The 19,206-nt window shown below is 39.6% G+C and overlaps 1 protein-coding gene across 1 annotated transcript in view; it reads right to left on the bottom strand.

Moving 5' to 3' along the window:
* Positions 1-7,943: 7,943 nt before the first annotated feature.
* The window catches only part of LOC113406251 (spermine synthase), a 66,494-nt gene continuing 55,231 nt past the window's right edge, over positions 7,944-19,206 (bottom strand). The window contains exons 10-11 of the mRNA XM_026649865.2: positions 10,829-10,944; positions 7,944-8,072 (exon numbers count right to left, since the gene is read on the bottom strand). Coding sequence (XP_026505650.1) covers positions 8,030-8,072; positions 10,829-10,944 — 159 coding nt within the window. The 3' untranslated portion in view covers positions 7,944-8,029. The remainder of the gene's footprint in view (positions 8,073-10,828; positions 10,945-19,206) is intronic.

The following is a 19,206-nucleotide window of genomic DNA, read 5'->3' as shown; positions in this document are numbered from 1 at the left end:
ACTTTCAATACCAAATGTAAAACTGAATTTGCACTTAGTAAATATCTGGGCTTCTTTGCTCAGGTGAACTACACAAACAGTTTTGCAACAGGATTCCACATGGACAGATTACTGGACAGCTCTGAAGTTTCTTGTTTATTAGTACGTAATATATCGCAGGGAAAAATTGCTCTGTACATAGGTCGCAGTTACCTGGTGAGCTGTGCCTTAGGCCCCCGTTTAGCCCCTCTCTAATGCACCCCTCAGGTGACAGGCCCGGCTCCCAGCGCCTCACTGAGGGTAGAACCCTACACTCCTACCACTCTTCACTGGGATCTCTGAGCTGCAGCGCTCCCCCTCCCAGTCCCCAACCTTGTTACCTCAACAGACCCAATGGAGTTCAGCACTTGTAAGCCTTTTCCTCCAGGAGCCTATGACAGTGGCTGACTAGTGACTCAAACAGCTTCTGCAGAACAAAGCATTGTTTTATTTTCATCCAAAGGTACATAGCACACAAAGGGTTAACACAAAGCCTCCTATATGTGCATTCATTTCCCCTTTCCTACACCTTAATCTTTCCTTCCAAACATTTGAGTTGCTCTGCCCAGCTAACCCCTCTCAGGCGGGGGGGGAAGCAGACTGTCTTGCTCACAGCATGCTTTCTCTGTCTCTGCATCTCCTGGCATGCCTATTCGCTCTCACTGACATGCCCTGGATAGCCCCCTCCTTCCCAAGGCCATCATCAGTAAGGTTTAGGATCCTCTTTGATCCTTGGCTTAGCCTTGGGAAGATGGAGCCAGGTTGATATTCCCCAGCTAACAGCTTCCCTATTGATTTACCTCTGGCAGGCAGACAGGCAGGTTAATAAAACAGATAACCTGAGGGATGTATGATATTTATAAAAAAATAGTGCTACACAACTCCCTCAGTCTTCATAAAGTAACGGCAATTATTAAATGAACAGTATTACCTATCTGGAGTCTGGAATCACCAGTATGAGTGGCAGAAAGAGACCAGATTGCTCCTTGGATTACAGGTGCAATACTTTTTCTCCTTTTCCATTCTCCTCTCCTGTGCATGGAGAAGGTTTGATTCTGATCCCACTCACATGGGGGAATCAAGTGGAATCATTAAAGGAAGGAGAGGGTTTGAAGAAAACCATGTTGAACTTAAGTTGAAGCAGAACATCTGGGAGGAAATGTGTGATTTATGTGAAACCTAGGAAGCTTCAATGGGCTATTTATTATATTGAGATGGGCCAAATGCTGTGAGTGCCTGGGATTAGTGAAACTTTGGCATCTATAAATGATGTGTGTGTCATTGTGAGCTAGGGATTTTATATTAGCTCCATGGGGGAGGGTTACAGAACTTTCTGCAGGAGCTAAAATCAATGGAGAGTAATTACTGAAAATCCCGAGACAGGTAAACTCCTCCAGAGAAGAGCCATCCCTGGGGGAATTACATATACTGGCTCAGACTGGGTTCAAGAGGCCCAGCAGACAAAGATTTGGGGCTTTAAGGACCAGTCTGGGCTGGCTGAGGATCTCTCATTTAGATCCAAAAACTGATATAAGATTGTAACCAAGAGGGCAAAGCCCACTGCAAAGGTTGAAGGATTGAAGTGTGCCATGGTCTCCATGTGGAAGACAGGTGACGCTTAGCAAGCTTAGCATGTGTGTAGATCATTGTTTTATACGTTTTCTCTGTAATGTTTTTGTGCTAAAATAAATGTACTGTGCTTTGCAAAAGCTGGCAGGTCATTGATAACCTATCGTTGTCCCTGAGATAGTGAGAGGGCAAAAAGCAGGTGCTGGACTAAGGTCAGACCTGCTGGGATAAGCACAGTGAATTGCAAAGGGACTGTAAGCCTAAATCCCTGGTCTGAAGGGAAAGGGACATAGGTCCCTGCCCAGAGAGGTGATGGCTGGAGACCTTACACCTAAAGGCAACATCCCTGGAGCAGACCAGAGGGGGAAAGAGGTGCAGTTAACCTTGAACTGAGACATGGTATCTTGAGAAGCAGTTGGAGATGCAACTCAAGAGCTTGGTTGGTGTTGCTGTCCCTTCCTCCCTTCCTCCAAGTGTTTTAGTTACTTACAAGTTAAGCTTCTGACCCTGGAGGTGGAAAAGCTTTTACAAAAAAACCTAGGTGTTTTGAAAATTTTATCCTTGGTGACTTAAGTGTTTAAGTCTTTTTTGAAAATTGAACTTCAGCTCTGAAACTCACTTAGGTGCTTCTGAAAATTTTACCCATTGTCATAAGACTTGTTGCCTGGAAACTCCGGTTAGTTTCCCCAACAAAAAAAAAATGCATAGGTGGTTATAAAATAGCATTCAAAGTACACAAGAATCATAAGTAAACAGTCAATATTCTTTCCCAGGATGTAGGTAAGGTTTTAGAGCAATATTTAGACAAGGCATGAGAAAAAAGGAAGCAAAAATATTAGTTTTGATATGGCACTAAAGGAAAGCTAAATGGCAAATTAATATACATTAGAAGCTGCCAGAAAACTAAAAATATTTGACAATAGCGAAGTGCTAGATCTGCACACGCTAGTTATGTTATTGCTGGCCAACTCAGAGCACTGTTTTGAAATTTCATCAGAGTGCCAAAGATCACTCAGATACTGCTTTATTAGTGAAGAATAAAGCAGAACAAATTTCAAAGACTAAGAAAACAGAATAGCCCATGACCCAAATAATTAATATTGCCATTTCAAGAACTTCCCTCTTCCCACACCTTTGTGCTGCATAACATTAAACTCTGCTCTTACCCTCCATGTTGCTGTCAACCAACCCACCCACAAGATCTACTCCATGGCCCTTCTCTCTGATTCCCAAAACAAGCTCTCTTCCTCTCCAGTTAGACTCCCACCCTTCAACTTTCATTCTGATAAACCAGCCAGACACTTCACTTCCTACATCTTCATTTGACCTTAGTTAACTTAACTCACCAATGCACCAAACAAGGCTATTATCTCCACTAAGGAACGCCCATTCTAATCTCTTAATAGAGTTCCCCCTTTGACCATCTCATCTCCTTTAGCACTGCCTACTCCCCTCTTGATCACCAGTCCATCTTTACCAGGATATCAACTCCATTATCATCCCTTACTAATCCGCTCTCAGAACATTACTTCACAGCTGACTCCCTCAAATTCGCTCGCCAATGAGGAGTCCTTTACTCCTCTCGCCAGTACACCACCCACTCCAATTCTCAGACAGACACTTAGTGCTGCACACTATTTCTGTGGACCAGCATTGTTTTGCCTCATTCATGTTCCTAATGTAATGTCATGGTTTTTCCTCTTGCCTTCTCTCCCTTTCTAATCACTCCGGCTGTTTCATTTACCCCAATTCCCGCCCAGTTTCTCCCAACCCTTGACCCTATGACCCCTCCCTCCACTCCCAATTTTTAAACACTATCGACTCTAGCCAACAATCCTATTTCCCCATTCTTCCCTGCACCTGTAAAGCTCATTGAACATGCTGTTTACAATCACTACCTCGACTTCCTTACCTAACGCTCACTCCTGATCTAACCCAGCTTCCACTTTTTCCATTCCACAGAAGATATTGTCACAAAGGCCACTAAGAACCTCATTTTCCTAACCTTTCCACTGACAGTGTTAATTACTCTCTCTCTCTCTCACACACATCCTCATCTCCTGGGTTTCTTTCTCTCCAACTGCTTTTTCAGCCTCTCCTTTGGTGGCTAATCCTCCTCTCCATTGCCCTTCTCCATGGGAGATTGTGGTGCTGCCACTTGTTATTTTTGGGCAACCTCATCCAATATCACAGTTCCCCATTACCTAGGCTATTATCTACACTGAGAAATCAAATCTTCTGCTCATCTGATTCCCCACCCCCTCGGATATTGCATGCAAGGAAGTTTGTCAACAACTGAAGCTCAACATAGACAAAACTGAGGTGCTTTTTCTTCCTCTTATACTGGCATTAGAAAAGGTTCAGAGAAGGGCAACTAAAATGATTAGGGGTTTGGAACGGGTCCCATATGAGGAGCGATTAAAGAGGCTAGGACTTTTCAGCTTGGAAAAGAGGAGACTAAGGGGGGATATGATAGAGGTATATAAAATCATGAGTGATGTATCACTTGATCATTACCTGTTAGGTTCACTCCCTCTGGGGCACCTGGCATTGGCCACTGGGCTGGATGGACCTTTGGTCTGACCCACTACGGCCATTCTTATGTTCTCTTGTATCTTCTCCACCATTCTCCATTATTGTCAACACAAGTGGTTTCTCCATTGCCAAAGTCTGCAACCTAGAATGACCTTCAATTCCTCTCGCCATACACAGTTGCAAACAGATCTTGCCATCTTCCCCAAAGTATCTAGAACCTGCTCTCTTCTTTTCTGCACCAATGTCATAATCACCCACCAGGACATCTACAACTTCCTTTTCTCCAATTATCTTGATCCCACTCACCAAAATCCATCCAGCATTATGCCTCTAAAGTCACCTTCTTCCAGCACTGACCAGAGGAATCCCCTCTTTAAAACCTGTTGTTAGCTCATTGTCCTGTTAGCAGGTTCAAACTTGTTCTCTTTCAGAAGGCCCTCCATACTAACTCTACCCTTATCTCCTATGCTGTGTCACAAACTATGCTATTCTTGATGACTCTTTTCTTTCTGATGTCCCTTCGTCAGCATCTTTCTCTATACCTCCCCATGTATGGAATGTCCTTCTAAAGCCATTTTGCCAACCCAGCATGCATACAAACCATCAACTTCCATTTAAATCCCTTCTGAATAGTCACTTCTACAATTTCTCCTACGAGTTAGCATTACATATGTATAAATAAATGCAGTTTTGCACTTGCCATTGTCAATACCAAGTAACCATACGATTATATTGTTGGAACCCATGTCCTCCCACAGTCCTGTTGTTTTGTTTCCCCATCACAGTGCAGGCCGGAAATTTTACTGTACGCTGTTCATGGCAGGGACCTCTTCTTTTATAGGTCACAATAAAGTTCGTAGCACATTCTTGCGTGATAGTAAAAAAAAAACAAAAAAACTTAAATTACTGATCATGAGAGGCAGGAAAAACTCCTTTAATGTCTCAATAAAAGGACACAAAACTCAACAATATTGTGCATATATATTGAGTGGGGATTGGAAAAGAATGGAGACACATTGATGGTCACCACATTAGACCATTGCATGGTCTTTAATACTGAATACGGGAATCCACAAGTGAATTTAACAATTCAGTCATACAGATAATAAGAGTGTACCTTTATTTTAACATGTGCACTGCACTTGTGCAGTAGATACAATGCCAGCAGTCTTCTTTCAGCACAGTCAAATTACTACCAATCAAGTTTTTAAATATTTAATCACATTTCTTGGTGGAAGCAGCATTTAGTGCAAAGAATAAAAACCATTTTTTCAGTCTCTGTTTCCATGTGTAGTGAGGCACTCGTAACTATGTCCCAACTGGCTTTAAATGTAAGGTGTTGTTCAACTATAGCAAGTTTCATCTGACATTCACATGAAGCTGATTTTGTTTCAAGTTTACACTACAGAAATAACAAATAAATAATGAACGACAGTGCTTTAAACAAGGTAGTAATGTAAAGAGAAAAACAGCAGTGTTCAGTGTTTGCCAGTCTGTTTTCTACTACATCTATCACTTTAAGAAAGTCTGCATAAAAACATTCCAAAACAAAATAGTTACACTCCCCACCCTCTTTTCACAATATCAATATAAGAGGAAAAATTGTCATATGTACTGATCAGCTTTCAAAACAATGCTTCCTCTCACCTCCCCATCACCCACCAATTTAGGACTCCTCTCCCTCACTGAACATTCCAGGGACTGATTTCACAGCATCTTTCCACTTTCAAACAGCTCTAATTCCATGTATCTATGCAAAACAAAGCAATAGTCTTGGCGCTACAAACCTATCAAGTGTATTAGATCATGTTCTAATCCACAAGCTTGGGGGAGGGGTGGGTGTGGTAGAATCACTCCAAAGATCAAGACATGGGCTATCTTAAGCCTCAATCCTGCATGCATCCATGCATGCACACTTAACATTACATACATGAGTCATCACAACCAAGGCAACGGTACTACTCATGCATGTGAAGTTAAGCACATGTGTTTTGGCAGGATCAGGGCCTTAGTTTTCACCCCATATATAATCCCACTGACTTCAACCTTCAGCCACAAATGCACAATTACAACTGTTCAGGGTCTAGCAGTATGATCACTACGATGTTCTGTGCTCTGGATGTGACACTGCCACGAATGCCTAGGGACCAGGAGAAGGCTCTTTCCACTTTCCTACAAGGAGACTATTCTTGAAGAGTTGATAGGACTGCACAGGCTGTAAATCAAGAAGTGATTTGGCCCCAGGTGTATGAAATAAGTAATGCTGCTTGCAATCACTTAAAGCGGTAAATTAAAACAGGGAATACAAAGAACTTCACTTAGCTTCCGAAGTTAAAGTGGTCTCTCTAATAGCATAACCATACATACAAAAATATACACCAAGTGAAGAGCAAAGGAGATTTTTTGCAAGGGTTCTAACTAATATCATTTTGGATTTCTTCAGAGGCTACTTACATTCATTAGTAGTTTTGACACATATGATAGAACACATCAGTTGTACTGTTTCTTCAGAGTGTAATAATTGGAAATTAGTTTTTTGACAATCTGAATTCATTATTAATGGGGGGGGGAGAGGAGGGTAGGGGAGGGAAACCTCTTTGCCTCAAACTACAATACATAGGAAACCTGGTGTTTAAAGATAGTCTCATTTTGGTCCACGATGTTGGATACTCAGGGAGGGACAGTGAATTTTTTTATTCTCTCAGACATACCAAAGGGTTAGACTTCTTACCTCCTCTGAGATGGAATCTTTTTAATGTTCTGCTTACAATAAAGTTGGCAATCGGTAAATAGCAAGCTTTTACAAAAATATAATTTCAGATAATGTGCAGAAATATTGAAGGGCAGAAATTTTTTTCTTTAAAAAATCCCACAAAAAATAATGCAATCTTCCTTCCATTGGAATTTTGACTTACCAGTGAATACTATGTCTGGGCCTAATCCTGAATTAGTGTCACTGTGGACACCTGAATCCATATGATCAGAGTTTAACCTAGTGAAGTGAATACATCTAAACACACACAAAATATGAATGCACAAGGACCTAAATCACTTTCTCTCATCTTCCCTTTTTACGCGACTTTCATTCTCTATGGACATAATGTTCTTCCATAAAGCTAAGTAAGGAGTGTCTGCCTACTAGAAGCCTCATTACACATTTCAACATCCCACATTCTGATGGGAATGAAAATAGGCTTTAATTTTCAAAGTTATGGTGCTGAAAATGCCTCTATAACCTACTCTTAATCCATATTAACATCAAACTAATAAATGTGACAGGGCTAAGTAATTCTAAATGGTGATACGTCAGAGCTTTGTCTGCTGAAGAGACTACAGTAGCATGATGAATGAAACTAAGGCGTAAACAAATGAAACCTCAAATTAGCTCCTTCCCTTTATAACTAAGGGCATAGGGTATTCTTTAAAAATGGTATGCCCTTTACATTTTCTGTAATGGAAGCACTGTGGTATTCACTTAAGAGAAACCCGCCATCCTTTAAAAGCACCATAATCTATAAGGGAGTTAATATCTGGAGAAAAAAATACATGGACCACCCTCAGGAATGAAATGCTAAAGATGTCTTTTTTTAATCAGTTTGTGAAGATCTACAAAAAAATAAAAAGAATCACATTCTAAAGGTTCAGTGCATTCAGCAGCTATAGTTTTGCTGCTAATTCATCTTTAAGTTGACTTTCAAAAATAACACCCTACCTCATCAAAATATACATTTTCCATTTGCTTTTAAATTAAAATAATAATAAAAAACATTTAAAGAATTCACAATCAATAGCATGACTAAGTTTCAGGATCATCAACAGCATATAATTTAAAGGTTCAAGATGCCAATATGCAGCACGCGGCAAGCCTATATGCTCCATGCAGCACACAATTAGAATATCTTGATCTTCACACTTCAGTTCTTGTCTTCCAAATAGCGTAGAACACCCATCTGAAGAAAAAAAAGTCAAGGAACAAAGCAAACTGTGTAGTATATTGTCAAAGAAGCACTTTTAGAACTAAAGTGAAATAAATCTCCAAATAACCCATTTATTATAGCTCAGAAAGATAGGATGGGTAATATCCCCACCATTCCTTCTTGATCCCAGGAAGTAGGACCCCTTTGACACTTAGGGCTAGATGCCATTTTTGTGAAGTACCTTTTTGCCTCACACTCATGTTTTTAATTTAGCATCATGGATTTTTCCTGTATTTATATGAAAAGATTTGTTCCACAACTGCCATGACTTCTACTTATAGTTTCTGTCATTTCTGTCCCTTTCTTATTTTGACTGCCATCACACTTTCTTGGTTTTGATCTTGGGTATTCCCCATAATGTTTCCCTCTTCTTGTTGTACATTGGGCTGGAAGCAGTTAGCACAACATTTCGTTCTGCTGGGAGCAGATTCTAGTCCCTTCTCCATGAGTGCAGAGGGATCCAGATACAGCAAAACCAACACACTTCCACTGTGCAGAAGATGTGAAGAGGCAGCATACCTCCTGAATGGCAAGGAGAAGTGATCTGCTTGAGTTCCCGGTTTTCTGATATTCATGGGGTATGAGGAAGATTAGATCCACTTCTGTGTAAATCTACTTGCCCCCCTGTGGCATGGGAAGGAGGGAGGTAAGGTGAAGACTAGGGCAAATTTTAGGATGAGAGTAGAGTGCATTGCTCTGCAGCACTAACAGATGACAGTGATCTAAACAGAGTACAGATGGAATTTCCCTCCCATTCTTATGTCAACTTATCTGGAATACTTATTAGTTTTAATATCTAGTTTTCCTTTTTTTAAAATAAAATGTATGCTATTAACATTAATGCATACCAGAAGTCTAAGTTAAACAAACAAAAGTAATGTCCTGCAAACATGCTGGAGGCTAGTCTGAAGGCAGCATGACTCCTGCTGCCCTTATTAGCATTTCTGAATATATGGTGTTATCTTGTCATGTTGACAGACAGAATGAATGAAAACTTGACTTTTATAAGAGCTGTTCACTTTGAAGCCTGATTATGCCTACTTAGTAGCCAGAATTAACAGAATTAGCTTTAGGTTTCAGAGTAGCAGCTGTGTTAGTCTGTATCCGCAAAAAGAACAGGAGCACTTGTGGCTCCTCTAAGTCTAGAGACTAACAAATTTATTAGAGCATAAGCTTTCGTGGGCTACAGCCCACTTCTTCGGATGCATATAGAGTGGAACATATATTGAGGATATATATATACATGAACATATGTAGAACATAGAGCATGAACAGGTGGGAGTTGTCTTACCAACTCTGAGAGGCCAATTAAGTAAGTGAAAAAAAACTTTTGAAGTGATAATCAAGATAGCCCAGTACAGACTGCTCTAATAAATTTGTTAGTCTCTAAGGTGCCACAAGTACTCCTGTTCTTTTTGTAGAATTAGCTTTAGTGGCATTTCATGCCAATTACCTCACTAGAAACATTTAAATATACTCTCCAGAGGAATGCAGTAGCACTTCTTGCCATAGTTCATGTAGAAGCATTTTGCAATACTACTGCACAAACAACACAACAAACACTTAAACGTCTTTAATACAAAATGCACCCAAACCATTTACAGAGTTAAATTAAGCAAGGCATGGCCTATAGAATAGACAGTGAAAAATATTGTCTACTGAATACATTAACGCTGTTAATCATAAGGGTAAAGCCAAAAGAGATGGCATTTATGCCTTTTCTATTTGTCTTAAAGATGCTTTAAGCTGCAATCTGAATATTGATGGATAGTTGGCAAGGTCAAAAGAAACTGGAAGATCGTTCCAGAGGGCAGGGCTTCAGAACAGAAGGCTCTGGAAACAACCGTACCCAGACAGTGCACAGGAACAGAAAGGAAGCTGTACAGGGAGAAAACACACAGAGACGGAGAGGTAGACTGTGGCGAAACCACTCAACCCTTTAAAAACCAAACAGAGCAGACCTCAGTACACAGGAACAGGTGGGCAACACCAACCAAGAGTCTGGAGAAAGAAACTCGAGGAGATTACAGAGGAGGAGCTGCAATAATCCAGGCAAGCGCAACCCTTTCAGGGCAGGCCACCCATGAAGATGCCTCTATGGAGCTGAAAACTTGGGCAGCCTTTTCATGCCTCAAACCTCTTCCCTTGATGGGGGAAGAGGGGGGAAAAAAACATACAAGAAGCTCAGAGGAAACATTTCCTGACCCTCCTTCCTCTGTTTCTCCACAGGAAGTGGCTATTTAGACCAAGGAGGGGAAATAATCATCAAGCTGAAGGGACAGAGACAAAGACAAGTTGAAGGGATGAGACTTGAGGGGAGGGAGGAGCAGCTTGCCCTGGGCCTTGAAAATCCTGGCTGAGTCCCTGCCTTCTTGATTTTTCATTCCCACAGGTTTATGAGTTTATCCTGTGGAGGTATACCCCACAACTGACAACTTTATAGGAGAGTTAAGGAACAAGTGGCCCAACTTTGAAAGGTGCCGGGCCCCTCTCATAGGGACATCAAATGGGAGCTGTGCTTTTAAGCCGTTCCCTCCCTCCCCCCAACCACTACTACAGTAGTTCACTTCCTGTTTAGTAATTACAAAACGTGTTTAGATTAGGGCATTTAAAAGTGTTGTCTTGTTCATTTAAAGAAAAGAACTATTTAGTTCACTCCAACCCGACGAACTGGGGTTGTTTGGTTTATTAATCATACAGGCTCAACCTTTTATATTTGTCAAGGATACAATTCCATGTATGAGGGTACACATACAGTTTCCTTTGAGAACTCCACAGGGCAATAAAGCCTGCCGAGCTGTTCTTCATAGAGGGTCAAGGCTTCAGTCAGATTGATACAGTTTCCCTGAGAGGAGGACAAAAACAAAAAAAATATATCAAGTCCTAGTTACAATGAAGTAAAGAAAAAATATAGGTGCATAGACACAAACACATGTATAAATTAATTCTAGGCTGCTCTGCACTACCGAGATATGTTTGAGCTCTTCTTAATACACAGTGCTTCCAATGTTAAATGCAAGATGAAGTCTGAATAACTTGTTTTTCCATCTCACTTACCCTTTCATGTAAAGACACCTATCCAATCACAATTTGTAAGTACCAGAGGAATGTCTGACTCCCTTCTCATTAACAGGAGCATTCACTGCATCAGTGCTTCCAATTACAGCAGACATTAATGATATTTATATGAACAGCATCTACTCCATAATCATTTTCTTTATGATTGCTTCCATACTTTAGTAAAAAGCATTATAAGTCAGGTTTTTCTTAATTAAAATCTTAACCAGACTATGTTGTATGAGTCAATCTACATTTAACAATTTAATCTACTCATCCATAAAACAATGTTGAAACAACAGAGATTCAGCAGAGGGATTTCTGCCTTACCTTCAGTTCCTTTGTGTCATGCTACTGAAATGCAGGTGCTTCCCAAAGAATACTTTTTTTGGTATCTAAGCAACCAACAGTGGTTTTCTCCCCTCCAAAGATATTAGCAATTATTTGCTTATCAAAAGAAACTAAAATCTAAATGACCTGCTATTATTTCCCCTAGTAAGACTATTGCCAAGACACCACCACCTCCACAGAAGGACAAACTAAAAATCATATTCTTCCATTCCAAGTAACAAACTCCACAACAACCACCCACCCCAACCAGCCAGGCAGTTCTTGGGGTACACACCCTTTTATGAGACTAACTTGAAAAACTGAAAAGCCATGATTTAAGAATCATACTCTTCAACAGGCAATTGAGAAAGTGAGATATGAGGTCGCCATGTAAAGAGGGTGGTAAGTGGAAGGCATGTAGCCACTTCTCTGTACCTGGTTTGGAAAAAATTAGGGATAAGTCAATCCCTTCTGAACATCTCAGGAAAAGAAGGTAAGTCCATACTGTAGGCTATTATTTTAGGTAGTAACTGAAAGTCTAAGAAAGAGTTCCATATCAAAAATGTTTGTCATCTGTTCCATGGTAGCAGTTCATTTGTTTTCCCAGCTAAACAAAAACATGCTCTCTCATCACTTTAACTAGGAAAAGCTGTAATGTTGCTAGATAAACAAATTTATTCCGTGATTTTTGCTGGAAATGTTTATATTTTATTCCTGAAAGATATATTGAGCATATTGACAGTCCAATCCAGGCTTGTACCCATTGAAGGGACATGGGATGAAGATTCAGCAGAGGCATTTCCTCCTTCAAGAGACAGATACAAACACACTATACATTTGGTGCAATCTGCTCATTCTAAAGTTCTAGGGTTTTTTCCTTTTGTTTATTTTTAAAGGGTTCTTCAGAAGTATTTTTATGACTCCCAGAGATAAGTCATCTGACAGGGATAGTTTAGCAGCCCCCAAGACTCCATCAGAAACAAGAAAGTCTTCATTTAAATTTGGTTGTGCCGGAGATTTACCAAAAGGTTTCTGGGAGTCCCATTCAGCACATCCCTGTTAGAGAAAAGTGAACTGGGGAACTAATTCAGGATCTCTACTGTCTCAAACAATCAACAATTTCCTCCACAACATGCATATATTCTATTTTAAAGGAACATCTAAGAAAATGGTCTATAACAAAAAGTCTATTGGTTCTTTACAAGTAGAATGTTTAGTTATTCCACACTAGAAAACACTCCCTTTATTTCTCAAATCAATCTTACGTCTGGACTCTTATGTTAGCACTCAGCAGAGTATCTGAGTGCATCTTATACTTCAAAAATACTCTTAATTGGAAGACACCAAACATTGCTTTAGATGTCATCTGTTGACACGCTAAGAATACTAAACAAAAAAAAAAAAAAAAAAAAAGGAAGTTTGCCTTGGCTGGTCTGCTGAGGTCTCTCAGCATTACAGCCCTTGGTTAAGGAAATTCCCTTTTGTTATGAGTTACACAGAGGGTAAATGCAAGGTTTTTGTTTTATTCAGTTTTCTCCTCAATAGATTAATACAAGAAATCTTTATTGGCACATTCTTGCTAAAGGTAAATTTGAGATCTCTAATCTTTGGGGTCAGCTTAGTAAGATTTTACCCCTCCTGCAATAAACTAAACCTGTAAAACAAATATTAGCACAGTGTGTGTGTGTTTGGGGGGGAGGAGGGGAGGGGAACATGGGAGGGCACTTGAAAAGGTGTTTCTTCTTCAAGGAACAAACATAGCTACGTCGGACTTAGACTTGTATGAAATACAAAAAATCCAGATGGTCCAAGTGAGAAAAAAAATGAACAATAAAACCTGAGCTGGCATTATATATATGTATACATATACAGACGCACACTATGGGAGGGGGGAGGAGTGGTGCGGCTGAGGATGCAGTAGTGATCCCGGTGCAGGCCTGAAACTCTGGAGAAAGGATCCATCCCCTTCTTCTGATCCTTTTTGGAAATCTCCAGTAGGGAGAGGGAGAGGGAGAGAGAGTGATGTTATTTATATATAATTAAATAACATATAATATAAATAAATAAATATATATAAATCAATAACATCACACACACTCTGAGCCTGTACTGGAGATCTCCAAGAAGGGTCAGAAGAAGGGAATGGATCCTTTCTCCAGATTTGCAGACCTGCACAAGGAATCACTACTGCATTCCTCCCCCCGCCCCCAATCATAATGGCAGGTGATCTATACAGTTGCAGACTCAGCTCCCTTATTTGCTCCTCGTCTGGATTCTGCCAACTCTGCAGTGCGGCACAGGGAGCCCAGGACCACACAGGTAAGTAGATATGGTTATCAGCTATCTAGATGAGTACTGGAACAGAAAACCTTCCATCTAAGAGAGAAAAGCTACTTACCTCTGTCACTTAAACAAAAGGCAATGCTGACTAACTTTGTGGCAGGAAAAGAGATTATATTTTGCAGACCTCCAGTCACTAGAAGCACGAACTAACAGATCTTCAAGTCTACTTTCAGTAGCAACAATAGCTTTTTAACCCTTTTATAATTTCCAATGGATATGTCACATTTATCATAGAAGACAAAAAAAAAAAAAAGGAACTTATATGTAACAGTATAATCAAATCTTACTGACATATGGTCTGAGCAAAAGTCCCTAAAAACATGTTCCTGAGAAGAACTAAGCCTCAACATTGTCACTATTTACTGTAGAGCTCATAATAATAGACCATTAGTCTTAATTAAACAGACAGTAAGCTGTATTCTAATCTTTCAAACATTTTTAAGAATTGGATAATTCAACCATCAGCACCAGCTTCACAGTTTCTAGAATGACCTTCTCCTTACATGCCCCAAAACCTACCCATCATAACCCTAGAATACCTTTAAATCTTAAATTTGCACGGAAAAGAGACAAAGGCAGAAAAGCCTAAAGTAACAAACTCTGCCTAAGCAAAAGCAATTTTTTTCACCTGTTTTGAGAAACTTTTGGAGTAGTCTGAGATTTAAAGAGATTTAAAAAAAATTAAGGTATCTTCTTTTTTTCCTTCCAGACTACTTGCATGATTTGTACCTGACTGGAAAGACATGAAATACTACCACTGCTATATATCTGGTTCTCATTCTAAAGACTTAAATGTCACTCTTTATTGGGTATTCTCAAAGTCCACTCATCTGAAGCGGATCAAGCTCTTTTAATGACTTTGATGATAAAAACACAGAATTAATTAACACAGCACTTTCACATACAATATTCATATGTTTTGCTAAAGCATTACAGAGTTTTGTTTTCTGAGAATAGACTTTACTTAAGACACCAATGAGAATTTTACTATTGTGTTTCTTCTTCCAAGACAACTTCTAATTTGTTAAAAAATAGCCCTAACTTAATATAAGCTTATTTTTGGACACAGACACAAAAAAGTCAGCCCGAACAACAGACATACATAATGGGAACAGACTGAACCAAGCAGATCTTATATTTAATCTAGTATAGTTGAGCAGTTTCTTTCAAAACTGTTTCTGCTATGTGGCAGCCCCAGATAATAACTAGAAAGTAAGCTCAACCTGTCTGTTTTGACTTTGGGAATGAAAAGGTATGAAACAGTTTCTTTGCTTCCTACTATTACAAGGATCCTCTCCACTATGGTGTATTTGAAACAAATCTGAAAGTGTTCAGAGAAGTTTGGAAGGGAGATAGGGAGAGATGCCATCCCATTTTTATTTTATTGTACCTTGACTTTTTGCATTATACTGTAAGTTCCATAGATGGAATAAAGAAAGTTTTCTGTCTTACAAAGTATTTTTTTAATCATCATCTTTTACCCTCACTTTCAATTTGCTGGAATGCCAAAGAGAGTTGGGTAAAACAGTGATCATTAAAACTGATATATTTCATTTACAAACACACTCTTGATTACATGGCCCAAGACTGCACACGTCACATTGCAATATTTCATACTTATTTCTGAACAGGTTTACGAATACTATAGGTATCAAGAAATGGAAAAGAAGAAATTTATAAAAGGTAAGAGTTGGGAACTTTAACTTAGCACAACTGTATAAAGCAATACACTGAAGAGACTACTGTAGTACTCGTTTAGTAACCTATTATTATCCAGAGGACTGCAGTGGTTATTTGGTTCAGCTGTCCTTTACCAACCATATAATTTTGTTTTGACATTAAATTCAATGAGTGTACCAAAACAGCTTGTGTGTGTAATTTAAGATTCACAAATAGAAAATAGCTCTTGGTAATTTATGGAACATACCACCATTACGGAGGAAGTTTAATGGTGAGACCAATAAGGCACACAATGACACACAAAAAATATATATATCGCTATAGGCTAGTTTCCCAGACTGTCATCTTAGTATCCGATCTCTTCTCCTGTCTTCATATACGACAGAGGAATCACTATAGCCAATGTGGCAAACAAATTACAGGAAAGAACAAAACACTTCAGTGTGTAATTTCTACATTTTGTCAACCCACAAACTCCCACTCCTCAAATCAAGACTTGCCCTAAGAGTGGTCAGACACATTCCATTTTACAGTATTTTTAACACCCTCTTTGAATTGACATATAGAAATGTAAGTTTTATATTGCTTTTGTTTCAAAGTAGTTGTCTACTTTTATTTAACAAGCCAAAAACAAAACAAAAACACTGCCTAGAAAATTTAGATATGGTTATTCCAATTATCAAACAAATTATCCAAAAACATCCCCCCTCGCTAACAGTTGACAGGCAACCAGAATTGACAGGCAAACAGAATAGTTTAATGAATTGTAGCAAAAAGTTTCACTTAGATTACTTCTAGGTTGCAGTTATGATGCCAAGTTAGAGCAAATTTAGGAGACGTTCCTGCACCACTGAAATTATTCAGACAGGGATCAAGACTAACACACAAATGACCATCTTCAGTCAGATAGGGGAAATAGTTAAAAAATGAGTGTAGGTTTAAGGAACACAATTCAAGGGTGAAGCAATACACTTTTTCTTCCATCATTTTGTATCCAGTAATGGGTAATATTAGACAAAGCGAGAGGCTTCATTCCATCTCACTTATACTGAGTTTAATGCAGTTTAAACAGGTTGACTAATGGAATTACTCCTGTTTTATACAGTAATATGTGAGATCAGAATCAGGCCCTTAATTTTTCCCCTTTTTGTTCAGCAAAAGCTTTCAGCACACCACAGAGTTGGAGAAGTCTTTTCTATTTTGTACTGTAACCGTCTTGAGGGAAGTTTTCCCAATTTATTTTGGTTTTGGCTTTTTCTTTATAGGTGCCACGATGAGACAGCTCTGCAGCTTTCTGAACAGGAGAGTACCTACCATGATTTGTAACTCTCAAGCATATTAGCCATGGGGAATTTTAAGTAAGCTTATTTGCATTATAAAAAGACTACATATTTCTATACAGTAAGATTTAAACACCCCATACATTCTTACATGGATTAGAATACTTACACCTTTCACTGTCCATGCCTTTCCCCAAATGTAAATTGTCTCACCTTTTAGAGACTGTAAGCTCTTTGGGACAGAGGCTATCATTTATTATACACACAGTGAAGAACCAGCCAGGCTGACCTCAAAGCACTATTGCAATATGAATAGCGAATACAGAGAGGGTCAAAACTTTTCATGAAAAGTTTGTCCCTTTCTTATGCACCATACCCTACCTCACCCTGCCTCCAGGAAGCTCCTCAAAAACCTTCAACCAGCTCCAGTTAAATCCCCACCACATACACAATATTAGTGTCAACAATTCCCCACCTCATATTTTAAGATGAACCTATCCCTTGCAACATTTTTTCTTTCCTCTGCCACATGACTGCACACACTACCACCATGCTTTGTGTGGTAGCAGCCAGCTTTCCTACTAGAAGGAAAAAGGAAGGGTAATATCAATAGCTCTTTTCTTACATGGGACTAGGACAAAGGAAGCAGTTGAATTCGGCCAATATTCCCTTTCCCTTTTATTTCAGCGTGACTAAGGGCCAGAAGATATCTATTCTACAGCAAGACAGAAAATCATTTTGGCTAAGTAAGTGTTTATGTGTGGTGGGAGATTCCATATATGGGTGTGCATGGTGCACATGCATACCCATGTGTGGACTACACACACACACACACACACACACCATGCCTCAAAAGTAGTAGTGTTGGTCAGAAGAATTTTGAAAGAACAAACTGACAAGAAATTACACACACACAGATGAGAGCAGGTATGAGGCAATGGCCCAACGGGTCTGAAGAATCTACAAGGGCAGACTTCTATTATATTGCAGAGTGGTTGGGAAGGAGCAGCATGACAGATGGCGACGGGGGGAAGAAATCTGATCCTCACAACAGTAGTTAGTGGAATGCACAAAAACCCACCATAAACATTCTGAGAACATTTTTATCTGGACGGGAAAGATGACCCAGACAAGGAAGTGCAGTTCCCGTGCAAAAATATTTTTGAAGTTTTCATTTCATAAACAGGCTCAAGATTACAGCTATTGACTGAGAAGGTTAGATAGGCAGCGCAAGTATCTGGCATCAAGAATAGTGGCTATCAGTTAAAATGGTTGGGTTATACAAAACAGCCGATGACTGATAATAAAACAACCATCATACATCAGCTGTTAGAGAACCTTCCAACAGGTTTGGACAGCATGCAAAAAGGTAGTTTTGAGGCAGTTAGGACAACTCTGAGTGGGATTTTCAAAAGCACATAAGTGATTTAGGAGTGGGACTTATGCTCCTATGTCACTTAGGCCAGTGGTTTTTAACCTTTTTTTATTTGCAGACCCCTAAAAATTTTCAAATAGAGGTGCAGACCCCTTTGGAAATCTTACACATAGTCTGTGGACCCCCAGGGATCCACAGATTACAGGTTAAAACGGACTGACTTAGGCAATTTTGAAAATCCAATCCTATTCCTTTAAGAAAAGGATCTTTTACCTTTTACCCTGCATGAAACAGAAACATGGCCCAAACTGCATTGTAAGTAGTGAGGTCTGGAAAGAATGACCATATGGGACTCAGTCAGGAGGTCCCAAGTTCTAAGATTGGTCAATGACTCAGGGCTCTATCCTTCAAGATCCTGAGCACCCTCAACTCCCACTATCTCCAATAAGAGAGGAGGTTACTCAGCCCCTCATAGGATCAAGCCCTCACCATGTAGCCTTTGGCAAATCACTTCACTTCTCTGCTTCACAGGGAGAGGAAACGATGAAAGAAACAGTAATTACACCATGGGCCAACCCTTTAAACCCTTAGTACTGCATGCATTCCTATTCAAATCAATGGGACTGTGTTCAGTAGTATGTCTTCAGGCCCTTTTTGCTTCTTTATGATATATAAAGGACTGAAAGGGTCTCTCCCCACCTCACAACATGCTGGGGGAAGTTGCTGGCTTGATTTTTTGCATTGGAGATTCAGGTCTTGTGTATGGCTGGAGAACTATGATGTCTGAGGAACTACTGAAAGAGTGAGGTGATAAGAGCCAAGAGTGCAAGCTGAACAACTGAGAGGAAACTGAATAGTTTTCATGTGCTGTACGCATGTGTCAAGCATATCTGGAGATAAAAAGTCACATGGTTACTACTGTACTACCACAACTATTAGCCATGTTAAAAATCTAATCCTCTCTTTTCAAACTGTCTTCCATAACTATCTACAATATAAAAACAAATCCTACAACTAGCCAAGTCTGTCCTAGCACTCTTGT

Source organism: Terrapene carolina, unplaced genomic scaffold (genome assembly GCF_002925995.2).
Source record: "Terrapene carolina triunguis isolate 2854851 unplaced genomic scaffold, T_m_triunguis-2.0 Scaffold23, whole genome shotgun sequence".
Classification (NCBI taxonomy): Eukaryota; Metazoa; Chordata; order Testudines; family Emydidae; genus Terrapene; species Terrapene triunguis.
The sequence above is the reverse complement of the archived record's forward strand: the minus strand, read 5'-3'. Positions and strand labels throughout refer to the sequence as shown.